The sequence below is a fragment of the Petromyzon marinus genome, chromosome 37 (genome assembly GCF_048934315.1).
Source record: "Petromyzon marinus isolate PM22_M1 ecotype Great Lakes invasive population chromosome 37, UKy_Petmar_22M1.pri1.0, whole genome shotgun sequence".
NCBI lineage: Eukaryota > Metazoa > Chordata > Hyperoartia > Petromyzontiformes > Petromyzontidae > Petromyzon > Petromyzon marinus.
The window spans coordinates 21748537-21775939 of NC_133703.1; the positions used below are offsets into that span (position 1 = coordinate 21748537).

Here is a 27403-nt window from a genome sequence, read left to right on the forward strand (position 1 = left end):
GGCTGGCTACGTACGGGGCGAAAAAAGTTCAACACACGTAACTGGCGAAGCGGGATAATCCATGTAAAAAAAACAAATAAACTCAAAGCGACTGTGGTTCAACTCTGTGCAGCTGATTGTGTTGAATAAACATTATATACCCTCTCTGTTGGCCCTGCCCCCGTGACTGCAAGCCGATGACCTTACGAGAAAGTAATTTCTGTAGGACCCCGTACGCATCGTGGCATATGCTTCCCCGTGGCATTAGGATTACCGCGGTGACCGCCATGCAGCAGCGGGTGCTCTCGCAATGAAGGTTGAGGGCCCTGATTTGAATGTAACTTTGCAGTCACAATACACGCAACTCTGGCCTGCAGCTTGCTTAAGCAGATTAGCGGAGACGTGGCTGAACCAATTGTCATCGGACGTTCGTGTCCTTTTCTGTAACCTCACGGGCGACTGTCACGACAACGTGAGATTGCTGAACAACACGGTCGATATATAGAAATATATTCCCGAAAGTTAACATTATTGTTCACTGAATGTGATGACGAAAACAGCTGAGCTGCCACGTAGAGGCGAGTACCATTATCGGCTTCCGAGTGCAGTTCGGGATCGCTTCATTGCACGACCAACTGATCCGCACGGGTTTGGAGAGAGAACTCTTGCCAACATATGGTGATGGGAGTAGTCAAATCTTTAACTGATGAGAAAACCCACCAGTGTAACAGAAAAATCAGTGCAGAGGTCAAGAGCGATGAGTAGGCACTGCCGAGATCCTGGGGTCAAATCCAAGTTTCAGCCACTGCCTGTAATTGAAACGGATCCTCAGGTGTCGTGAGTTCATGGTCTCAGCATAAGTTCATGGTCTCAGCATGGTATTTAAGACCGAAAAAGGAGGATTTATCCACAAATCTGGCTATTGCCTGATGCGGCTGGTTGTAATTACCGGTGAAACGTCGTACTCGAATTGTAAATGCCATGGGTTCACTCTCCATCACACCAGTGTGCTGAATTAGTAACGAATTGGCGTGTCTTGTTTACGTGACATGTCTCCATTATGGACAATGTTGGTCACGAAAGCCCACATGCTTTACCAGCATGGTTTCGAATGGCAATGGTGGTGAAAACCACAGCAAGAAAATTTGAAAACAGTGTTTTCACACCTGATGATGATTACTTGTGTTGCAGTCGAAACGTCGTGAGAATTTTATTGTTTTATATTTTTATTATTTTATTGTTTCCCTTCTACGTGGTGACTTTACCGAAAGAACCAAGAATATGCCTTTATACGGTTTGCCTTTTGACGTTCTCAGGTCCGAGACTGGTGGTGAAACTTGGCCATGAAGAAGGCTGTTGTCCCTGGTGTAGGCCAATCAGTTAAAAAACAATGCATGGATCATCAGAGCGTGTTTGCATGTTCACCACAGGTGCTACGTGTGGTTAATGCAGACTTGATTGCTCGCAAATGGTATCTGTTTGCTGTTTGAACATCTTAACATCTGATTTAAAGCTTTTGTGACTGCAGGGATTCATATTCTTGGTTCTTTCGGTAAAGTCACGTAGAAGGGAATTTTATTGTTTTATATTTTTATTATTTGATTGTTTCCCTTCTACGTGACTTTACCGAAAGAACTAAGAATATGAATATCTTAACATCTGTTTTATTTTGACTTAAAACTTTCGTGACTGCAGGAATTCATATTCTATGGGTCTTTTGGTAAAGTCACGTAGATAGAAAAAATGATAATAAAATAATAATAATAAAAATCACTTTTTAAATAAAAATCACTTTTTTATTATTATTTTATTGTTATTATTTTTTCTATCTATGTGACTTTACCGAAAGAACCATAAAATATCTGTTTTATTTCCAGTAAGGGTAAAAACTATTGTTATTTTTCATGTGCCGCCTGCCGTCAGCACCTATGCCGACGGTAGAGAAGTTGTCCACAGACTTGTGACACGGTGGATCTCGGACACGGTGGCTCGCCTCGTTGTAATTCCACTCGTTTACTCAGGAAAGCCTCACCGAGTCTCAGGATTCTTCTTCAGGAGAAGAATCCTGCCAGGTTTTCGCAGTATTGGGCCATGTTTCTATTTTGCAATCCAAAAGGGTAACTCCGCAGGCAAGTTTTCCAACAGTGGGATGTTTGGCTAACACCTCTCGTGCACTGAATGTTTATTCTTCGCAACGGGGGTGGTGGTGGGGGGGGGAACTGGAGAACCCAGGAAAAAACCCGCGCAGAACAGCGGGAGAACTGACAAATTCCACACAGAGTCGGGAATCGAACCGGGGAACATCTAGCTGTGAGACACGAGCGTTAACACTGCGACGCCACCCTGCCGCCCAGAGAGGGTATCCGCATGGCTCTGCGAGCTGTCCAATCACAAAAGAACGCAGCGCACAACGCGCCTCTCCTCTGACTGTGAACCTCAAGGCCTCTCTAAGCCGTTGGAATGTGAAGGTATCCAAGCTGCCAACAGCTCAGCTGCAAAGCTATGCGTTCTTAACAGTATGAAGTGTCTTGCTAAGCAAACCCCAAACACCGGATTAATGGGAGGATTATGATACATTTTAGAGGTCAGCTTAAAACAACGGGCTACTCGAGTGCGAACCTGTCTTTCATTTAAATAAATACATCATGAGACTGAAAAAAAGTCTTTTGAGGAGCCATTTACAAACATAAGCTTGGGGAGTGCGTTCCAAAGCCGAGGTCTATAAAAACGCCAAAACCTACACCTGAAGATAAAACAGTTAAAAGTTACCAATTTGTAACGCGCTGCACAGCTTCCGTAGATCCAGAGGCGCGGGAAACCACAGACGGGGTGAGAAAGCACACAGAACCAGCTCCAGTAATTGTCCACGCTCTGTGGCCCTAACTTGGAATGTTTGGCCAACTCCGTTCTTCTTTCGTATGGCGTTGAAAAAAAGTAACAGGCTACGGTTGTGTTTTTAACATTGTAAGTCATTCCATGGCAGCATTCGGGGTAGGCGAGTGGAGTCCGCTTCACCAACCAGAGCAGGCGTTGTAGTGTCGGGGAGTTTCGTCAGTAATATGCCTGTTGGTTTCGCATCTCATCGCATTCGCAGTTTGGCGAGTCCTCGATCTTCCATTAATGGGGGAAATATCCCCCACACCTTCCTCCACGTGATGTTGGGACACGGTTGAGAGCTGTCCCCACTGGCGTTGGGGCAGATTTAAAAAACAAAAAAACAGGGATGTTACTTCGTCGGATCTTCAATGACGTCCTTGTTCGGGACTCCGCTGTGTTCCCCCTCCCACGTCTCGCGCCATTGGGTGCGGGGGAAGGACAACGAAACTGAACACTCAAAAAAAAAAACAAGCACCATCCGCCTCAGAGGGGACATTAAAGATCCCGTGACGTCTTTTTAAAATATTAGGCCACTGTGTGCCGGCGTCAGAATCTGAATTTTCAAACTTTGAAAAATGAACGTGTAATGTGAAAGCCAATACAGAGCTAGCAAAGCCAGCTTACCAATTATTATTCACGCACAAATTATATGCCATGCCTCTTAGAACATAGTAATTAAAAAGGGCTGTAACCATGCATTTTATAGTGATTCTTAGGCTGACGATGCATGATCGCGCATGTTAGAATACATTTTGTTCCCTTCGTATATGACCGCAGTCAATTGAACCCATCAGCTACCAGAGGACTTTACATCGCCACATTAAGTATAACTCACGTTTAATAATAATGTGTTTAGTTTTAATGTTTTACTGTTCGTGCCAATCACATCGCACAATGACCGCGGAACCACAGACAAGCTGGAAGGCAGCCAGGCCATAAGCGGTGCTCTATATATTAAGATATTTTCAGCTAATTAATACGTATTTACACATGCAGAGGAAACAAGAGCACCCGGAGAATATTCACTCAGGAGAGGGGGAAATGCTCTATCCCATACAGAAAGGACAGATTATATTAGTCTGCACTCTGCTGTATCGCATTCTCCTGGCGAGCCAGGGTATGGCTCCAAATCGACGCCCACAGGAAGGGAGTTTCACAACATTTGTGCGATCCATCAACCCATAGCACCTCCAATGTGCTTGATTATAGGCTAAGTGCATATCCACCACCGCTCGGCATTCCTGAATGTCGGTAATTCCCTGTATGGCGAGGCGGGGAGCGAAACGTTAAACCCCCATTAATTATCCGCAATCAGAACAGAGTACGGCTAAAAATGTGCAGCGAGTGTGAAATTCCTCATTGTCCTAATTAAACATTCCACCTTTATTCACGGGATTGTAGGTGACAGGGATAATGGAGTGATCTAACCGCGTTTGGAAAAAAGCAGCTCACGCCGACTTAAATAAGGGTGTGTATCTGATCCCATTCAAGTGAACTGGGATAATGGAAATGAGACGAGAGGCGACGCTTGAATTTCAGGCAGGCCCGCACTGAGTGTGCGACCGGAAAAATAATTCCACACCCAACGCGCCACGTCGAGTGTTACCTCTCGCTGTGGGCTGTCGGTTGCCAGTCACGTGACACCTACTCCCAATGATGGCAGCGACTTCTTTGGTTCTTTCGGTAAAGTCACGTAGAATGAGAATAAAATAATAAATTGATAAAATAAAATTTATTATTTTATTCTCATTCTACGTGACTTTACCGAAAGAACCAAAGAAGATGAATCATTGCAGTCACGAAAGCTTTAAATCGAAATTTAGATGCCAGCGACCCCGAAAAAAAGATTCAGTTCGAACATGAGCTTTTGGGTGTGCTTGTATTCAGACGTATGTCACAACTGTGCTTAAATATGGGTGTTTATAAAGTGTACTGCTGTAAACGCCATTCTGTTATAAGCAACACATCGCCAGAGCTGTGCTTACGTGAAGCGTACTGGTATCCATGCGTAGACTCTATCGCGTGAGACTTTCGAATCGATAAAACCAACGTTTTGACTTCGCTACTCCACAATTGTGGGTATAAATAATTTGACGGTTTAGCTTTAAAAAAAACACAACCCGTGATTACGAAAGTTTCTACCCTGAGGTTTTCAATGGTGCCGAATCCAAATAAGACATCCTATTCTTGGTCACTAGATCCGAGTACTTTTTGAAAACGTGTGGACCCTAAAGTTGATAAAGAGTGGACAATCGTATGAATTTGCTGTTAAATCCGTAAACTCCGAGTTTTTACTGGTTAGACTAGGGCCCCTTTGCTGTCGATGTTTAACTACGTTATACCAGAATCGATTCTGCTTGTGTATATTATTTTTCTTTCCCAGGCCTCCATAGAAAAGGAAGAATTGTGTTCTTGACAGAAAAGGCTCTTATTATTTGGTCTTAAAACTGTAAGGGGTAGGTCTGCAGTATTTTGGCCTACATTTCAACACTGGTCAGACTTTTGAAAGAGGTGGGGGGTGGGAGGGTACCTGAAAATCAGAATCTTTATTTTAGACTAGGAGGAGGAATCCGATGAGCTATGAAGCTCTTTTTAACAGATGTCCAGTAAGGGCGAGTCATTAAGTCAAAACAGCAAACAAACAAAACCGATAGGAGTGCAAAATAGAGAAAACGGTAAGCGAGTCACTAAATGGAAATAAATAATAACATTAAGTTTATATTCTTGGTTCTTTCGGTAAAGTCACGTAGAAGGGAAACAATAAAATAATAAAAAATATTAAACAATAAAATTCTCACGTTTCGACTGCAACACAAGCAATCATCATCAGGTGTGAAAACCACAGCATGAAAATTTGAAAAAAGTGGCGTTTTTCACACCTGATGATGATTGCTTCTGTTGCAGTCGAAACGTTGTGAGAATTTTATTGTTTTATATTTTTATTATTTTATTGTTTCCCTTCTACGTGACTTTACCGAAAGAACCAAGAATATGAATCCCTGCAGTCACGAAAGCTTTAAATCAAAATTTTCTAATAACATTATTAAGTTTATAAGTCTGAATTTTGATTTAAAGCTTTCGTGACTGCAATGATTCATCTTCTTTGGTTCTTTCGGTAAAGTCACGTAGAATGAGAATAAAATAATACATTGATAAAATAAAATAACACAATAATATTCTCACGACGTTTCGGCCAGAACACAAGCGGCCTTCATCAGGTGAAGGGACGAGACTGTCTGGTAGGACAGCGCTGGAGTGAAAAAGCCACGTTCAGATCACGACCTTTAAGCTGTGTGAGAGGAAACAAAGCGCCTTGACAAAGGAATTAGCATATAATTTAGCATTGAAATGGCTGAGTGATTAGCTTGTGACTGGTCACAGAAATGGCTATGTTAAAAGTTAAAGCATGCACATCCGCAGAGGCACCCCTTGACAAAGGAATTAGCATAGAATTTAGCATTGAAATAGCTAAGTTAAAGCATACACATCCGCAGAGGCACCCCTTGACAAAGGAATTAGCATAGAATTTAGCATTGAAATAGCTGAGTGATTAGCTTGTAACTGGTCACAGAAATAGCTATGTTAAAGTCAGAGCATACACATTCACCGAGGCACTTAGTACAAATCAAAGGAGAATTTAGCATTGAAATAACTAGGCGAATTTAGCATTGAAATAACTGAGTGATTAGCTAGTGACTGGTCACAGAAATGGCTATGTTGAAGTCAAGGCCTACACATCTGAGCTATTCACAGTACTATATAGGGAACCAATAAAAAACTAAAATATAAATTACCTTAATGTTATCAATAAACTCTATATTCTCCAATCAGCTAAGCTACCAACAATAAGTCGTTATATATCACAATGCTATATCGCGAAAAAATGGGTGGATTCTTACCCTCAATTTTAGCAACACGGATAGCTACGGGCCCCGTTCAGACGGACGAGTTCATCCATGGTCGGAACAGAGGAGGGGGAGAGAGACAGCTGCGAGGCGCTATTATACTCCATGTTGTAAACCATACCATTAACCGTGGTGTGAGAGGTATTAAGAGTCAATGCTGGCGAAAGAGCTGCGGTCTGAAGGTCATCGTAAAAAACATCTTTCCAATGGTTACTAAGCCAGAATCCATCTTCTCGGTTGAAATTGTCTCTGTGCTTGTATATGTGAATGGCCTCATGAACGAATCTCTCATGGTAGCCGGTTGGTTTGCAAAGAACCTCCGTCTTGGAGAAGTCAATGTCATGTGAGCCCACTGAATTATAACAGTGTTATAACAGTGTTATAATTCAGTGGGCTCACATGACATTGACTTATAACAGTGTTATAACAGTGTTATAATTCAGTGGGCTCACATGACATTGACTTCTCCAAGACGGAGGTTCTTTGCAAACCAACCGGCTACCATGAGAGATTCGTTCATGAGGCCATTCACATATACAAGCACAGAGACAATTTCAACCGAGAAGATGGATTCTGGCTTAGTAACCATTGGAAAGATGTTTTTTACGATGACCTTCAGACCGCAGCTCTTTCGCCAGCATTGACTCTTAATACCTCTCACACCACGGTTAATGGTATGGTTTACAACATGGAGTATAATAGCGCCTCGCAGCTGTCTCTCTCCCCCTCCTCTGTTCCGACCATGGATGAACTCGTCCGTCTGAACGGGGCCCGTAGCTATCCGTGTTGCTAAAATTGAGGGTAAGAATCCACCCATTTTTTCGCGATATAGCATTGTGATATATAACGACTTATTGTTGGTAGCTTAGCTGATTGGAGAATATAGAGTTTATTGATAACATTAAGGTAATTTATATTTTAGTTTTTTATTGGTTCCCTATATAGTACTGTGAATAGCTCAGATGTGTAGGCCTTGACTTCAACATAGCCATTTCTGTGACCAGTCACTAGCTAATCACTCAGTTATTTCAATGCTAAATTCGCCTAGTTATTTCAATGCTAAATTCTCCTTTGATTTGTACTAAGTGCCTCGGTGAATGTGTATGCTCTGACTTTAACATAGCTATTTCTGTGACCAGTTACAAGCTAATCACTCAGCTATTTCAATGCTAAATTCTATGCTAATTCCTTTGTCAAGGGGTGCCTCTGCGGATGTGTATGCTTTAACTTAGCTATTTCAATGCTAAATTCTATGCTAATTCCTTTGTCAAGGGGTGCCTCTGCGGATGTGCATGCTTTAACTTTTAACATAGCCATTTCTGTGACCAGTCACAAGCTAATCACTCAGCCATTTCAATGCTAAATTATATGCTAATTCCTTTGTCAAGGCGCTTTGTTTCCTCTCACACAGCTTAAAGGTCGTGATCTGAACGTGGCTTTTTCACTCCAGCGCTGTCCTACCAGACAGTCTCGTCCCTTCACCTGATGAAGGCCGCTTGTGTTGTGGCCGAAACGTCGTGAGAATATTATTGTGTTATTTTATTTTATCAATATATTATCTTATAAGTCTGATTTATCGAGCTTTGGCAACGCAGCAGAAACAACAGCAGCAGTCCCAGACCACACCAAGATAACGCCACACAGCAGGAGTGCCCTCAATAAAATGGCACCTTTAACATTGAACTAATGACAAACGCAACCTGCTCATTGGCTAACTGTGGTGGACAGCGGGATTTAAGAACCCGTCGTTTCAAGTTTATGTTGCCGAGATATCGACCCAAAGACGATCTGGGTTGCAATTCCATGGTGCTAACCTTTACACCAGGGCCGGGTCCTTGCTCTGTCTCAAATACATAATTGAGGAAATATTATACAGAAAATTGTATCGATCATCTAGCCGAGTATATCTGGCTCAACGTTGAATGTTAAGTAAACACTCAGCAAACACTCCTCAAGGTGAATTCAACACTCGAGTGTAAAGTGCTTAGTAAGTGTCACCATACCTCCTATCACTCTCTTTGCCACAAGCACGCAGTAGAATTATACCTCCCTACTCATTATAAATCAGTGAAACCTCATGAGTGTGACCCTTTAATCCGATAAGCAATCCCCTGGCAAGACATTGCATTTCTCTATCATCTCTGACAATGCGATCTCGATTCACTAATAGATTTATCCGTGGAAGCTGCCAAACACATAAATAACACGATGATTCTAGATTTAAAGCTTTCGTGACTGCTAGGATCCATACTCTTTGGTTCTATTGGGTAAAGTCACGTAGGTGAAAATAAAATAACAAAAATCACGACGTTTCGGCCACAACACAAGCGGCCTTCATCAGGTGAAGGGACGAGACTGTCTGGAGGACAGCGCTGGAGTGAAAAAACCACGCTTAGATCACGACCTTAAAGCTGTGTGAGAAGAAAAACACAAAGCGCCTTGACAAAGGAATTAGCATATAATTTAGCATTGAAATGGCTCATTGAAATAGCTAAGTTAAAGTATACACATCCGCAGAGGTACCCCTTGACAAAGGAATTAGCATAGAATTTAGCATTGAAATAGCTGAGTGATTAGCTTGTAACTAGTCACAGAAATAGCTATGTTAAAGTCAGAGCATATACATTCACCGAGGCACCTAGTACTCATCAAACAGGAGAATTTAGCGAAACACAACCACGCTCAGACAGCGGACCTTTAAACTGTGTGCGAGCAAACAAGGTGTTCTGACAAAGAAATTAGCATAAAAATTAGCATTTGATTGGCGGATTTTAGGAAAGAGGTGGTGTACGTGCCGGTGGACTTGCCGTTTGGCGCGGGGGGGGAAGGGGGGAGCGGGAGTTTACCTATTGATGGTGTGAAAAGGGAATTTATAAGAGCTGCGAAAGTTTGGGGTACCACTACTTGAAAAAATATACTGTACCATTGAAATTAGTTTAATGTTTAGTTCGATTTAGAACATCTTTCCAATGGTTGCTTAATTTGAAACCATCCTCTCGGTTGAAATTGTGTCTGTGTTTGTAGATCTGAATTGCTTCATGAACAAATCTCTGATAAAACCCCGTGGGTTTGCAAAGAACCTTGGTATCGGAGAAAATTATATCGTGATCCCCCACAGCGTTGTAACAGTGATCAGCCACGGCAGAAGAATTCGTTTTGCCGTGTTTCAAATCTGATTTGTGCTCGCGAATTCGGTCAGAGACATGTCGCTTTGTCTCCCCGATATAGCAATCACCGCAGGTACAACTCAATTTGTAAACCCCGGGGTACTGTAAATCAGGAATGACATCCTTCACGGATGGGATCAGATCACGAATTTTGTGTACTGTATTGAACCGGACCTGGATCTTGTGTTTGTTTAGAATTTTGGAAATCTTTTTAGTAACGCCTGCTATATAAATCAGATTTGAAACACGGCAAAACGAATTCTTCTGCCGTGGCTGATCACTGTTACAACGCTGTGGGGGATCACGATATAATTTTCTCCGATACCAAGGTTCTTTGCAAACCCACGGGGTTTTATCAGAGATTTGTTCATGAAGCAATTCAGATCTACAAACACAGACACAATTTCAACCGAGAGGATGGTTTCAAATTAAGCAACCATTGGAAAGATGTTCTAAATCGAACTAAACATTAAACTAATTTCAATGATACAGTATATTTTTTCAAGTAGTGGTACCCCAAACTTTCGCAGCTCTTATAAATTCCCTTTTCACACCATCAATAGGTAAACTCCCGCTCCCCCCTTCCCCCCCCGCGCCAAACGGCAAGTCCACCGGCACGTACACCACCTCTTTCCTAAAATCCGCCAATCAAATGCTAATTTTTATGCTAATTTCTTTGTCAGAACACCTTGTTTGCTCGCACACAGTTTAAAGGTCCGCTGTCTGAGCGTGGTTGTGTTTCGCTAAATTATCCTGTTTGATGAGTACTAGGTGCCTGGGTGAATGTATATGCTCTGACTTTAACATAGCTATTTCTGTGACCAGTTACAAGCTAATCACTCAGCTATTTCAATGCTAAATTCTATGCTAACTCCTTTGTCAAGGGGTACCTCTGCGGATGTGTATACTTTAACTTAGCTATTTCAATGAGCCATTTCAATGCTAAATCATATGATAATTCCTTTGTCAAGGCGCTTTGTGTTTTTCTTCTCACACAGCTTAAAGGTCGTGATCTAAGCGTGGCTTCTCTCACTCCAGCGCTGTCCTCCAGACAGTCTCGTCCCTTCACCTGATGAAGGCCGCTTGTGTTGTGGCCGAAACGTCGTGATTTTTTGTTATTTTATTTTCACCTACGTGACTTTACCCAATAGAACCAAAGAGTATAACACGATGAGTTGAGCAAACAACGACCCGCACGAACTCCTGGTTTAGAGACCAAATTGGACCCACGCCCTGTCAACGCATTGCTTCTTTTCGATCGATCACAGGCCGGAGGAATTGACGTAGCAACACCAGAACTCGCTAACGGTCTGCAGATACTGGAATAAAATTGTTAATCAGAACTCGATTTTCTTTCCTAAGGCTCGTCTCCTGTCCTCCCGGTGTCTCTCGCCAAATTTAGTCATTTTGGCGACCAAGGTCACCTCTTGAGAATGAGGCCACCCTGGTTTCTTGAGCCCTCGCTTGGTGAAGTAAACAAATAAACTAATTCACGAACCCTCGTTCTCACCTCTGTCCACGTGTCTTTCCGTGTTCCCGTGCCAGTCTCTTTTTTTTACTTAGTTATTCATAATTCAGACGAGGCTCAAAAGAAAGCCGTCTCTGGTGTGGACCAATCAGTTTCAATGACAATGCACATATTATCATAGTATTTTTTTCTTTGCATTTTTGACCACAAGTATTGTGGTTAATGCACACATGATTCCTCGTAAAAAGGTTACAGTTTTGTTGCCAGAAAAAACGGGGAAAAACCCTCTTATTATAATTATTAAAATGTTGCACAGTATCTAGTGCTGCCTCTATTTTGCAAAACAGATACCAATATTATTGATCATTGCATTCAATCACAGACCATCTTAATTAGTCTCTTGTTCTGCAAGCATACGCTCGCAGTAGACACGAGTTCACTCAGAGACTCAGACTCGCACAGCAACCCAAGGATGTACACAGACCCATAGGCTAACACAGTCCCATACACCCACACCGAGACCCACAGACTCACACATAGACTCCTAGACTCACTCAGACTCAGAGACTCACCAGTGGACATGAAGTTCACGACAATGTCTTCCACTGTTTATTGTGCTTCGTTGCAATTGAATATGGTCGATTATGTGAGGGGACAACGCTCTATTCCATACAGAAGGGACATATGATATTAGTCCCTTCTTACTGGACCATCGTCTCCTGGCGAGCCAGGATTTGACACCTCAATGCCCAACGGGAATGGATTTTCGCAACACACGTGCGTTCTGAAAACCCTTGCTATCCACAGTGCTTGATTACAGGTGTGCAGCACGACCGCCCCGAAATGTATTTCGTATTCTCCCAACTGATCCTTCACCAGTCTTTGATGCTGCTCGGCTGCTCGGTACGCGGCTGAATCTTTCTGTCGTATTCGTTTCATCATCGATAACATGCAAAGGTTATGTTAGGCATGGCCTGAGGCGCGATCTCCCAACCCCTACCCTCCGCTCTTGCCTGGACAGCCCAGTCCAGGGAACTCAGGAGAAGATCGAGGAGAGCAAAAGGCCTATATATATGAAAAAACAAAAAAACTTTTCAGGAATTTTAGAGAATACGAAAGAAAAAATAATAAAATATCGGGTAAGCAAAAACTGAAGCAAGTGGTCTTATCTCCACAGAGACTGATACATGCAATCTTAGTGCGAAACGTATCTTAGTTGTCATCTGTTTACAACCTACAGCCATGTGGGACCGAGTTGCCATGGTGAGTACGTGACCCAATCCAATCGGTGTGCGTGCGCCGATTATGCAACGGCCCCCACGTGTCAAAGCTGATTTCGGAAATAAAAAAAACAACGTCGTTTCTGTGTTGCCGAGCCTCGTGAACGAAGGTGACTTTCAGACCGCATCCATTAATTTTTCGTCTCCCCCCCCTCCTCTTTTCCGAACATAGATGGACTCGTCCATCTGAACAAACTGTCAAATCGCTGTCCGTGGTGCTAACGTTTAAAAATAACCCGCCACTTTTTTTTCAAATTTTCTTGCTGTGGTTTTCACACCTGATGATGATTGCTTGTGTTGCAGTCGAAACGTCGTGGGAATTTTTATTGTTTTATATTTTTATTATTTTATTGTTTCCCTTCTACGTGACTTTACCGAAAGAACCAAGAATACGTTCTACTTAATTAAATAGACTTTTAAATAAATGTTTTCTCCTCCGACATCAGAGTGCATCGGCGCATTAAATACGCACTACAATGACAATAGTTTAAAACGATTTGAAGCATATGAATCCCTGCAGTCACGAAAGCTTTAAATCAAAATGTAAGTAGAACGTGTTGTCTATATTTATTTAAAGTTGCGCATTTTGATGTGACGTCACATTTCTCAACAACCCCCCCCCCCCGCTCGTCACACATCGTCACCCCCCTAGGTGCGTGACGTCATTTATGGACTGCCCCTTATCTACAATCGTACCAACAACTATAAACACTCACCGACACGACCCACAGCGGTCACCCCCACCCATGCGTGATGCACGTGCGACAAACACGAACAAGAAAGCCGTGGCAAACGACGCTGGTGCCCGCGAACAAAAGCCGGGGGCAACGGATCGCCAACTGACCAGTAGAGCAGCGAGACGCCGTCAAAGTGCTCCAGCTCGAACCCGTCCGTGACCAAACACGACATCACCCCCCACCGGCACACAACGACGACGACGACGCACACAGCGCGCGCCTCCGCCGCCTCCGCTCGTCGCTCTGCGCCGCGTGACCTCGTCCCGTCCCACCCCCACCCACCCCGCGCGCCTCTCCCGGCCGTGCCGGCTGCCTCCCCTCCGCCACCAATTGGCTCAGCGGCTCGGTGGAGATTGGGGGGGGTGGAGGTGGGGGGGGTGGAGGTGGGGGGGGGTGAAGGTGAGGGTTGAGGTGGGGGGGAGATTGAGGTGGGGCGGTGGAGGTGGGGGGGTGGAGGTGGGGGGTGGAGGTGAAGATTGGGGGGGGGTTGAGGTGGGGCGGTGGAGGTGGGGGGTGGAGGTGGGGGGGTGGAGGTGAGGGTTGAGGTGGGGGGGTGGAGGTGGCGGGAGGTTGAGGTGGGGCGGTGGAGGTGGGGGGTGGAGGTGGGGGGGTGGAGGTGGGGGGTGGAGGTGAGGGTTGAGGTGGGGGGTGGAGGTGGGGTGGGGGTGGGGTGGAGGTGGGGGGTGGAGGTGGGGGGAGGTTGAGGTGGGGCAGTGGAGGTGGGGGGGTGGAGGTGGGGGGGTGGATGTGCGGTGGTTGAGGTGGGGGGGGTGAAGGTGAGGGGGATGTGATGGGGTGGACGTGGTGGGGGGGGGGACGTGGTAGGAGGGATTGAGGTGGGGGGGGATTGAGGTGGGGGGTGGCGGCCTGCGGCGGTGTTTGCGAGCGTGCGCCCGCAAGACACGCTGCGATAATCTACCTCCGTCCAGATTGAGAGGCTGCAATGGGGTCGCAAGCGAAAAACAAAAGTAAACCTCACATTCACCCTAATCTCAGATGTCACAGCGTGACAGGGCCACCGGGGCCCCCTCCCTGCCCGCCTCCCCCGAGCTGCGCGTCCGCCCCCAGGGCCCTTGGGGCGACGTCGTGAGCCAAAGCCGCCCCGGGCTGCTCCTTGGCGCGTGCCAGCGCCATGTCCCAAGTGGCTCAATCACAATAACTCTCTCTGATCACCGCCATCGGGCAGACGAGATGCCAAGTGGTGGGTGGCACGCAGGCAAACACCGCGCGTTGCTGCTGCTGCTGCTCGCCCAATAACGCACTTGCCCATCATCCTGGAGTGACGAGCAGGTAAGGGGCCGTCCATAAATGACGTCACGCGAGTTTAGACGATTTTTGACCCCCCCCCCCCTCGTCACACGGCGTCACAAAAAGTCAGACCCCTCCCCTCAAATATGACGTCACAAAGCTCTGCCCCCCCCCCCAAAACCATATTTAAATTTTGAAAATAAAACATGCTTCAAATCCTTAGCTCTTTCGGTAAAGTCACGTTGAAGGGAAACAATAAAATAATAAAATATATAAAACAATAAAAATTCTCACGACGTTTCGACCATAACACAAACGGTCGTCATCAGGTGTGTCGGTTTGCATTAATTAATTTTTAAACGGTGTGTTTATTTATTTATTAAAACCCGTCAGCGCCACGCGCAGCGATTTGACAGTTTATTTAGGACTAGTCCTTCTAAATTGCTGCGCGTGGCGCTGACGGTTTTTTATAAATAAATAAATACACCGTTTAAAAATAATTAAATTTATGCAAACCGACACACCTGATGACGACCGTTTGTGTTATGGTCGAAACGTCGTGAGAATTTTTATTGTTTATATATTTTATTGTTTCCCTTCAACGTGACTTTACCGAAAGAGCTAAGAATATGAATTACTGCAGTCACGAAAGCTTTAAATCAAAATTTTATGATTCAAATCGCTTTAAACTATTGTCATTGTAGTGCGTATTTAATGTGGCGCTGCACTCTGATGTTGTAGGAGAAAACATCACCTGAGGACGGCTGCTTGCGTTGTGGCCGAAATGTCGTGAGAATTTTATTTTATTGTTTTATTATTGTATTATTTCCCTTCTACGTGACTTTACCGAAAGAACCAAGAATAACAGGTCCCTGCAGGGTGGGCTGGTAGGAACATTGGAATTTTGCTCAATTTTATGACATTGTTACGTAAAATTGTGCAAATTGAGAGCGTCTTCCCACCTTTTTGCCCTCAAAATCGTTGAGGGTTCTTCGGACAAATTAACCTCTGTAGAGGAATGGAATGATGAAATCCTTATTGACTGAAATCTGCTCATTTTGGAGCAATGTATCATAAAATCGTTAAGGGCTGGGCCGAAAAATGACAACAATTGCATTTTAAAATGAGGATTTGTTTCCCGGTATACGGTAGTATGGGGCTTTTGAAAGGGGACGGACGGACACATTAATCTATTGCAGGCTGGTACACTCAGTTTACAACTTCGTTCCTACCAGTATAAACGTCTCTTTAATTAAGTAGAACGTGTTGTCTATATGTATTTAAAGTTGCGCACTTTCATGTGACGTCACATTTATCAACCCCCCCCCCCTCGTCACACATCGTCACAAATGTCTGACCGCCCCCCCCCCAGGTGCGTGACGTCATTTATGGACGGCCCCTAATTAACACCACCAGCCTGTTGTGCGTGAGTTTATTTTTTACCTTTACATTCACAGCTTACTAGAGACGTCACGTAAACACAATTTCATACCCATTGTGTTGCCGCTAGACAAAAGAAAAACTTCAACAGCAGCTGCCCGCCACCGGTTGTCATAAAAATTATTCTCTGGCACGGAACGCGAGGAGCGTTCAGAAGGTGAACGGAAATTTCCGTTGTGCTGGCTCCCACGCGGTGCCGCGTCCACGTGGTCACGTGGTCCCAGTGATCACAAAGCCATCGTCGTGCCAGCTGGTACAAACTTGGCTGGTTAAATTCTATTGTTGTTGTGTCCAAATTACTCCCAAATCTCGTGAAATCTCCGAAGTTAAGCTGGTCAGAGCCTGATTAGTACTCGGATGTGATCATTTCCTAGCGAATGCCAAGTTTCATATTCCTGGGCTGTGCAGTGGCCCGAAGATGGCAGTAAGGCAATAGATGCTTGAACCTGTGTGGAGCTTTGAGTTGATACACCTCAAAAGGGCCAATTCGACTACAGACCTGAATTTGAAATGATGGCTTTGAGATTGTGAGTTGCATACCCTAATCACTACACCACCAGGCCCCATGACTCAGGAAGGTTTTTGCATATCCATTCACTCGAATGCGGGAATGATGTAATCCAAGTGCAAAATGTGCCACTTTAAATAAAATATGCATAAGTAATGCATCAAAAGAAGTAATAATTTTACAATTGTACGCACATTCCGAGGTATTAAAGTGATCAAGTTAATAGGAGGCTAAACAGGGATTTGCGCTTTGAAATGTTATGAACATGCTGCCATGAACCGCATGCACTTTCCCTCGCTGTAATCCAACGGATTTTAACAATGTAATTAAAAGCATGCACAAATAAAATAAAAATGACCCTTATTCATCGGCCATAACAGGGAATTTCTGACACCACGCTTCAGGTCGTAAATAAGAGAATTGTGACTCGTTACACGAGGCATGAATAAACCTGACATGGGTATCACCTAGGTTGGCTCAGCCGGAACCGAGTACCTGGGGGATCATTTTGTGTTTGCTGATCCCACCACACTGTCGAGTGAGGAATTTGTTTTAATACCCACGAGGTGACGAGCAGGCGGAAGTGCAGCGAGTAGGTTCGTGAACGTAACTCTGAGGACCGGGAAGTGTTATTCTCATACGTGCACACATTTCTCCTGGTCCTTCGGTTTCCTCCCACACATCAGTTAATGGAACTGGCCAAACAGCTCATTGCACATCCCTCCAGAACGAATCTTGAGACTCAATGAGGCTTTAATTTATAAAGTACATTTTGGCATTATCAGAATTCTAGATTTGAAGCTTTCGTGACTGCAAGGATTCATACTGAGTATTATTAGAATTATTATTCATCATAGATTCTGGCCTCAACAGAAAATGTCACGGTCCACATTGATGCACACGTCCTGCTATAAATTATATATCAGCAGCGTCTGCTTGAGACGTCGTTGCATTCCGGCTGTCCACAGAAGTACAAGTTCTATTCTGTGATTCGCTTACCTTCACCCAGAGTCATCCGCTCCCACTTAAACACGCACGTCCCCGATGGTCACGTCCGGCATTCAGCACCTGCGGAAACAGGGCAACAAACGTGTTGCTTACTTCAACCTGTACGTGGCAACTGGGGTACGTGAGTTGATCGCGCTTGGCTTTGAGGCGACGCGGGAGCTGCAGTGGTTTTTGGGGAAGCCGTTGCTTTTTTTTGCTCCCCCCCCCCCTCCACAAAAAAAACCAATGAAATCTCAACGGTAACTTTTCATTCGAGCAAGCATGGTGTGGCATGGTGCTCATCTCCTATAGCACACCTGCGCCAGTGGTGCAAGTTCTACAACTCTACGGCAGTCATTTTTATTGACTAAAGAAGAACGAACGGCCCAAGCTGACTCCTGGCCGGGATATGAACTTGCAACCTTGCGATCGTGGGCCCACACGTTGTAAACACCGCGCCACTTGAGCGGAAACAATGAAGGCAGCTAGTTCTGATTAAGCCGCTATGAGGATAGATTAAGGTATTCTGCATCAGTGTTAACATATCTGGGAGCATATTGAACTGGTAATACGTATCATAGCAAGCTGATGCACATTCTACATCAGCTTACTGCTGGCAGAAGAGTCTGTTCCTTGAAGCACTTCTATAATAACGCCAACCCCAGACATCTCTGACAGTAGCCCAGTATCTGCTGTGATGCTAGATTATCCAGTGCTTTCACAGGCGTGCCACAGCTCCACCCCGCATTAGATATGAATTGTATTAATGTAAAAAAATATCGGTTTCTGAAATATTACTTTAAACGACCGATTAAAGGAATCGTGAACAATGACTCTTTAATGATGCTCCTTTGAAATGTATCTTTCTAAAGTCGTCATATGAGGTGCGAGGTTTGGCTCTTTGTGCAATACTCAGTCCGCCTCCGATTTCTAAGCTTGTTAGAAGGGCTCTCACCCGTGCCTTAGTTAAAATGGGTCAAAACATGATCATAATAAAAATATATGAATCTCTGTGATAAACGAGGAATCTTTCACGCAAGAAACAACGCAAATACATTTTTCCCGGTACAATTTGGATGTATAAAGTGTCTAACTAAACGTGACTCATCTCAGGATGCTGGACATATTGGGCTAAGACCAATGGCAGAGCCAGAATTTTCAGGTAGGGGGGCAACGCCTCCAGCAATGAAAAATGATAGAGGAGTTGTTAGTGAGTAAGGAGTTGTTAGTGAGTAAGGAGTTGTTAGTGAGTAAGGAGTTGTTAGTAAGTAGTTGTTAGTAAGTAAGGAGTTGTTAGTAAGGAGTTGTTAGTAAGTAAGGAGTTGTTAGTAAGGAGTTGTTAGTAAGTAAGGAGTTGTTAGTGATAAGGAGTTGTTAGTATCTAAGGAGTTGTTAGTGAGTAAGGAGTTGTTAGTGAGTAAGGAGTTGTTAGTAAGTAAGGAGTTGTTAGTGAGTAAGAAGTTGTTAGTAAGTAAGGAGTTAGTAAGTATGGAGTTGTTAGTGAGTAAGGAGTTGTTAGTGAGTAAGGAGTTGTTAGTGAGTAAGAAGTTGTTAGTAAGTAAGGAGTTGTTAGTAAGCAGTTGTTAGTAAGGAGTTGTTAGTAAGGAGTTGTTAGTGAGTAAGGAGTTGTTAGTGAGTAAGGAGTTGTTAGTGAGTAAGGAGTTGTTAGTAAGGAGTTGTTAGTGAGTAAGGAGTTGTTAGTAAGTAGTTGTTAGTAAGTAAGGAGTTGTTAGTAAGGAGTTGTTAGTAAGGTCTTGTCCCTTGCTTTTTATTCGACGCGTGTGCGGCGATCGCGCAGACATCGATCGAGGGTCGAATTCGAACCGCGTTGTGATCGGCATCGCGCTTGCTGAAGGTGAACGCCTTCAGGGAAGTCGTGGACTGTATACGCAACTGCGCACAATTCTGTGAGTCACTTAAAACTGCTTTGCCGTTACTTATTGCCAATTATGGACTCAGACTATTGTCCTATCATCTCATAGAGTCCCTAGCACGTAATAATATGCTACACAGTGGCGGTGGGGGGTCAAAAATGCCGATTTATTACTAATATTATCATTGGGGGGGCACGTGCCACCCCACCCTCCACTGGCTCCGCCAGTGGCTAAGACCACTCTGTAGGTCTTGCGTCCTCGTATAGTTCGCCGACCGAGTTTTTTGTTGCGTCGCGCATTGTTATGCACGATGTCCGACATTTTGCTCCAAGTGCTGGGATCTTCATTCGAAGTTCTGGGATCTTCATTTAAAGTGTGGGATCTTAATTCGAAGTTCTGGGATCTTCATTCGAAGTGCTGGGATCTTCATTCGAAGTGCTGGGATCTTCATTCAAAGTGCTGGGATCTTCATTCGAAGTTCTGGGATCTTCATTCGTAGTGCTGGGATCTTCATTCGAAGTGCTGGGATCTTCATTCGAAGTTCTGGGATCTTCATTCGTAGTGCTGGGATCTTCACTCAAAGTGCTGGGATCTTCATTCGAAGTTCTGGGATCTTCATTCAAAGTGCTGGGATCTTCATTCGAAGTGCTGGGATCTTCATTCGAAGTGCTGGGATCTTCATTCGAAGTCCTGGGATCTTCATTCGTAGTGCTGGGATCTTCATTCAAAGTGCTGGGATCTTCATTCGAAGTTCTGGGATCTTCATTCAAAGTGCTGGGATCTTCATTCAAAGTGCTGGGATCTTCATTCAACGTGCTGGGATCTTCATTCAAAGTGCTGGGATCTTCATTCAAAGTGCTGGGATCTTCATTCAAAGTGCTGGGATCTTCATTCGAAGTTCTGGGATCTTCATTCAAAGTGCTGGGATCTTCATTCGAAGTTCTGGGATCTTCATTCGAAGTTCTGGGATCTTCATTCGTAGTGCTGGGATCTTCATTCGAAGTTCTGGGACCTTCATTCGAAGCTTACTTCAGAAAACTTCAAGCACGTAGAGGGGAAACGTCAGAATAATAACAATTTATTTATTGTCCAGGAAAGCCACGCTGAGTCGTAGGACACTCTTTCAGGAGTGTCCGGCATTGGGTTTTTATCTTAAGATGTTTTCAGCCAATTAATGAGTGTTTATCATACATGTGGGAGGAAACCGGAGCACCCAGAGAAAAGCCACGCATGCGAGGGGGCAACGCTCTATCCCCAGAAGGAAATTAGTCCACTTGCTGCGTAGATGTTGTGGCACTTCGACAACCAAGGGGCGTGCACATCCACCGCCGCTTAGGACATCATGCCAAACCACACGCAGTACCGCCCGAAAACACCTCGGAGGGAAAAACGGAGGTGACATTCATGTATTGGGAGCAAGGGAGGGCAAGGAATGGAATTCTTCATTTTTCTATAGGAAGGAATGCAGGAGTCTACAGGACAGAGGGAAAGAAGGCACTTCATGGAGTGAGAGCCACACGCAGATGAGACGGTGGCAAAGCCTAACAGACTATTACCAATATAAACACGTGAATGAGGCGTTCTCGGATTAAAATCATTCAGTGAAACACATGTACACAATTTTATCAACTAGAAAAGAGGTTAAATAACTATTTATTGATTTTTTTTTTAATTCGCAGATCTGTAAAATCCTGCAACAGCAAGAACACACGAACCTTCCAGAGGGATCTGCTCGGCACTCATCTGCGGTTATCCCCTTGTTGACCCTAATCTCTCTCTTTATAAGCCGCAAACAGGCTGTTGATTAGAAGGGCCTGACCCACCCCTGGCGGTCTATTGTCACACTGCAATTAAAATGTTCACGGGCAAATTCAATCGTGAGCCGGTGGACAAGCAATGGTTTCTGTGAAAACACGTAACTGGAATTTGTTTTATTGACTGAACTGGTTTGTCAACTCGGATTTATGAACGTGAAGATCATCCATGGTCCGCCCCTGCCTACATCTCCCCTCTCATCTCACTCCACTCCCCTCCACGCACTCTCCTTCATCTCCCCTCTCATCTCACTCTACTCCCCTCCACGCACTCGCCTACATCTCCCCTCTCATCTCACTCCACTCCCCTCCACTCACTCTCCTTCATCTCCCCTCTCATCTCACTCCACTCCCCTCCACTCACTCTCCTTCATCTCCCCTCTCATCTCACTCTACTCCCCTCCACGCACTCGCCTACATCTCCCCTCTCATCTCACTCCACTCCCCTCCACTCACTCTCCTACCTCCCCCTCTCATCTTACCCCACTCCCCTCCACTCACTCTCCTTCATCTCCCCTCTCATATTACCCCACTCCCCTCCACTCACTCTCCTTCATCTCCCCTCTCATCTTACCCCACTCCCCTCCACTCACTCTCCTTCATCTCCCCTCTCATCTCACTCTACTCCCCTCCACGCACTCGCCTACCTCTCCCCTCTCATCTCACTCCACTCCCCTCCACACACTCTCCTACCTCTCCCCTCTCATCTCACTCCACTCCCCTCCACACACGCTCCTGCCTCTCCCCTCTAATCTCACTCTACTCCCCTCCACGCACTCGCCTACCTCTCCCCTCTCATCTCACTCCACTCCCCATCATGCACTCGCCTACCTCTCCCCTCCCATCTCACTCCACTCCCCTCCACGCACTCGCCTACCTCTCCCCTCTCATCTCACTCCACTCCCCATCATGCACTCGCCTACCTCTCCCCTGTCATCTCACTCTACTCCCCTCCAAGCACTTTTCGCTCCAGCACCCAATGTTTTCTGTTGAAGCCCTCATTCAGCGTTTGCACAGTGGGAAGTTGCACATTCTCCTCCGCTGTCCCCAACACAGACTGGGAATACCATTCCCCCGTCCATCCATGCTGTCAACTACCTGCCCCTGTTCAAGTCCAGGCTCAAAGGCCTTTTTTTCCCTCTGCCTATGACCGGTCGCCTTCATCAACAAAGTATGCACACCGTTTCTGTACAGCACCCTGAGACACGGCTATCTAGCAGGGCCGGATTTAGATTCTGTAGGCCCCTGGTCTACAGGTACTGTGAGGCCCCCAGTAATATTTTCAAAAGGAAAGCAAAGTTAAATGAAATAAAATTGTATTTTTACAAGGCTAACAACAAATAAAATTCAGCATTCACGAGTGAAATAACGTTCCACTTAATCTCTGGAGGCGCTCCAGCTGGTGGAGGCCCCCTCGGCTGTAGCCCCTAAAGCCCCCCGTGCCTTAATCGGGCCCTGCTACCTTATAGACACTATAAAATGCACATTGTTATTTAATTGGAAGTCGGTAACGCGATAATGGTAACCTGTGTTGCAGGTATTCATGCACCTTTACACACTCGCAGCAACTATTTACTGTCACACAGCTGAAAGGTGCCGCACCTCCCTCTGGAATTCTCCTAAGCCCAGCCAGGCAGCTTACGACACCCAACTCTGCTTGGCTGCAATAAACACAGCAATCATCCGAGCAGCTTGTACACTCTACCTGCAGGAGAAGACAAGGATTTTACAATCCTACTGCTACTGATGCCACCAGTAGGCTTTCCATTTCACTAAACAGCATATGTAGCTGATAGTAGGGGTTTCCCTTTTTTTCTGGCAATAAAACAGGTGTTAAGATGTTAAAACACCAAACTGAAACCTTTCACAAGGAATCATGGCTGCATTAACCACAATGCTTGTGGTCAGAATGCAAACAAAAAAACGTACTCTGAGAGTATGATGCATTGTCCTTGAAACTGATTGGTCCACACCAGACACAGCTTTCTTTTGAGCCTCGTCTCAAACGGTGTTAGACCAGAGGACGCCAAAAAGCGAACAGCACAAAGACAATGCCACTATCAGAGTAATGAGAGCTCGGGGTTGAGCAGCAACATCATGGAACCTCCTTTGCCAGTAGCAAAATATGAGATTGGGTTTTTCCCCACAATGTTTGTGGTCAGAATGCAAACAAAAAACATTCTCTGATAATATATGCATTGTTCTGTTGCCAGCCAAAAGGGGAATGCATATACAGTATTATCAGAGTATGTGTTTTTGTTCGCATTCTGACCACAAGCATTGTGGGGGAAAACCTATTATCATATTTTGGTACTTGCAAAGGAGGTCCCGTGATGTAAACACATGTAGCTCCCTGCCATTAATTTGGCAGTGTGTGTTCTTGTTTCTCCTATGATGGGGTTTCTCATCATTTATGGATTGTATGACGGTAGCAGAGAAGGTTGGAGGATGCTGCCCCTAGTGTGTAGAACACAGCTCCGTCCCAGGCCCTTCAGAAGTAGCTCTGTGATATTCACTTCAGCAAGCTCTTCTCTAGCACTGTGTGAGAGAGCCAATGGATTTTTGTTCAATTTAAAGCTTTCGTGACTGCAGGGATTCATATTCTTGATTCTTTCGGTAAAGTCACGTGGAAGGGGAATAATAAAATAATAATACAAATTCTGGTTGTATTTTTATTATTTTATTATTTCCCTTCTACGTGACTTTAGCGAAAGAACCAAGAATATGAAAGCCAATGGATTGTTCATCTCGTTACTATAGATTCCCGCACCTCCGATTGTTGTCTCCGTGTCTGTGTTCTGTCCTCTCAAATTTAGCAATCTTTGGAAGAACGTAATCAACCAGGTGGGGTGTTGACTGTTGTGTTGGCCGACTCTCTGTGTTGTATTGCATTGTATTTCTGAGTTTACCATGTTTGGTTTTCTCATTCATTCGTACCTGATGATGGTTGCTTGTGTTGCAATCGAAACGTCGTATTCTATTATTATTAAATTTATTTTCTTTCTACGTGAATTTACCGAAAGAACCAAAGAGTAGCATGGATTTGGAGTTATAATTTAGAACTCTATATAGACATGCAACTTTAATTAGAGTTAGGTTCGGTTGGGCTGAGAGGTTTGGGTTAACATTGCATTAATATTGCATTGATATTAGCTACCGTGGTAAGTGCAGTGAGCTGTGTGCATTGTTTAAATAACACAAGACTGTAGATATTTTTGACCCCCTCCCCTCGTCACACGGCGTCACAAAAAGTCAGACCCCCCTCAAATATGACGTCACAAAGCTCTGCCCCTCCCCCCAAACCCATATTAAATTTTGAAAATAAAACATGCTTCAAAGCGCTTTAAACTATTGTCATTGTAGTGCGTATTTAATGATGTTGTAGGAGAAAACATTTATTTAAAAAAGTCTATTTAATTAAGTAGAACGTGTTGTCTATATTTATTTAAAGTTGCGCATTTTGATGTGACGTCACATTTCTCAAACCCCCCCCCCTTCGTCACACATCGTCACAAATGTCTGACCCCCCCCCCTCCCCCCTAGGTGCGTGACGTCATTTATGGACGGCCCCAAAGTCCCATCACAAGTGATAAACACGAACATTTTGTTTAATTTTGCCCGTAATGAAAAGGCTGTACGCCGTATGGACCTGACAACTCAATTTCCCTTGCGATGGCACTTTGTAGGATGAATGTTGCGATGTCTAAGGGGCACGGGGGTGACCAATAGGGCCTGAATCGGTCTGCAGTAAGCTGGGGGCACTGATGAGGGGTTTGTGAGCAGCGATGCAGCCGAGTTGACGAGGTAGCGCGCGCCGACCACTGCGCCCACCAAAGGTCCCCCGCGTAGCCTTGACAGACTGTTGGGGCAAGTGCTGTCAGCGAGCAGCAGCACCTATGAAGGCCGGCACGGCACACGAGGGGGTGGGTGGCCAACAGCCACGCCCGACCGCCTTTGTCTCCCCAGTGGCGATGTTTACTACACACCGCACCGGGTACTTTTTTCAGGCTGAGTAGACCTAGGGGAGGCCCAGGGCCGGTTTGGATAATCGTCACTGATGTTGGCTGTGAGCGGGAATCGAACTTGGGTCGCCAGGTTCGTGGCGCGGGGCAGCGCTAACCGCTACACCACCGCTCACGGCTCCCTCCCCCACACCGCATCCACCACACCACATCATCCCCTACACCACATCCCCTACATCACATCATCCCCTACACCACATCATCCCCTACACCACATCATCCCCTACACCACATCCCCCAAACCACACCACATCACCCCCTACACCACACCACATCATCCCCCACACACATCACATCATCCCCTACACCACATCCTCCACACCACACCACATCATCCCCTACACCACATCCCCCACACCACACCACATCATCCCATACACCACATCACCCACACCACATCATCCCCTACACCACATCCCCCACACCAAACCACATCATCCCCTACACCACATCCCCCACACCACACCGCATCACCCCACACCACATCATCCCCTACACCACATCATCCCCTACACTACATCCCCTACACCACATCCCCCACACCACACCACATCATCCCCTACACCGCATCATCCCCCACACCACATCACCCCACACCACATCACCCCACACCACATCACCCCACACCACATCACCCCACACCACATCACCCCACACCACATCACATCACACCACACCACATCACACCACATCACCCCACACCACATCACCCCACACCACATCACCCCACACCACATCACCCCACATCACATCACCCCCCACATCACACCACATCACCCCACACCACATCACCGCACACCACATCACACCACATCACCCCACATCACCCCACATCATCCCACATCACCCCACATCACATCACCCCACATCACCCCACACCACATCACCCCACATCACATCACCCCCCACATCACATCACCCCACATCACATCACCCCACATCACACCACATCACATCACCCCACATCACCCCACATCACACCACATCACATCACCCCACATCACACCACGTCACACCACATCACCCCACACCACATCACCCCACATCACATCACCCCACATCACATCACCCCACATCACATCACATCACCCTACACCACATCACACCACATTACACCACACCACATCACCCCACACCCCTCCGTCAAAAGTCCTCCAGTCCACACGCTCGAGTCCGCGCTTACCTCGATTCAGTATGGGGAGGAGGGGGGTGGTTCGTATTCTTCCCGGGGTCGGGGAGGGGGGTGGTGGTCCCAGGGGTTCTTCGGGGTTGGGGGGGGGTTCAACGGGGGGGGGGCGTCGAGTCCCGGGGTCCCCTGGGGTTAGGGGGGGGGGTCTCGCTGCTCCCAGCGGACTCCGGCAACCTCCTTGGGATGAACGGGGACGGCCCCGGATGCCAGCCCAGAGGTTTTCCCCCCCTCTCCCCTCCCCTCTCCAGATCCACATTGAACATTCACAGCAGCAGAGTTGTGAGCACCCTTCAGTCAGTGCCCGACCGTGTCACAGACTAACTCAGACCCTAGTGGGCATCTCCATTGCCCCTTTATACATCGCCACGTCCATCCTGCAAAGTCCCGCGACAATGGAGAAACACACACAGACACATTGCTTTTGATCGTATTGAAACGGCCGTACGCCTGTACAAGAATACGGGTTAACAGGTATGGGGCCGTCCATAAATGACGTCACGCACCTGGGGGGGGGGGAGGAGGGGGTCAGACATTTGTGACGATGTGTGACGAGCTTGAGAAATGTGACGTCACATCAAAATACGCAACTTTAAATAAATACGGACAACACGTTCTACTTAATTAAATATACTTTTCAATAAATGTTTTTTCCTACAACATCAGAGTGCAGCGCCACATTAAATACGCACTACAATGATAATAGTTTAAAGCGATTTGAAGCATGTTTAATATATATTTTTGGGGGGGGGGGGCAGAGCTTTGTGACGTCATATTTGAGTAGGGTCTGACTTTTTGTGACGCCGTGTGACGAGGGGGGGGGGGGGTCAAAACTCGTCCAAAATCGCGTGACGTCATTTATGGACGGCCCCATATAGCACACGTATTAAATACGTAAGACGCATGAATAC

General features: G+C 45.7%; 1 protein-coding gene across 4 annotated transcripts in view; it reads right to left on the bottom strand.

Moving 5' to 3' along the window:
- STXBP4 (syntaxin binding protein 4) overlaps positions 1–26597 on the bottom strand; it is a 60994-nt gene extending 34397 nt beyond the window's left edge. The window contains exons 1-3 of one of the 4 annotated variants that reach the window (XM_032967134.2): positions 26490–26597; positions 17609–17677; positions 2999–3164 (exon numbers count right to left, since the gene is read on the bottom strand). Coding sequence is in view for 1 of the 4 variants with exons in the window: in XM_032967133.2 (XP_032823024.1) it covers positions 13521–13585 (65 nt within the window). In the remaining 3 variants the exon portion in view is untranslated. Of the gene's footprint in view, positions 1–2998; positions 3165–13520; positions 13669–17608; positions 17678–26489 lie in introns of those variants that run through there. The other 3 variants (XM_032967137.2, XM_032967136.2, XM_032967133.2) reach the window with 3 other exon arrangements.
- Between the last annotated feature and the right edge of the window lie 806 nt (positions 26598–27403).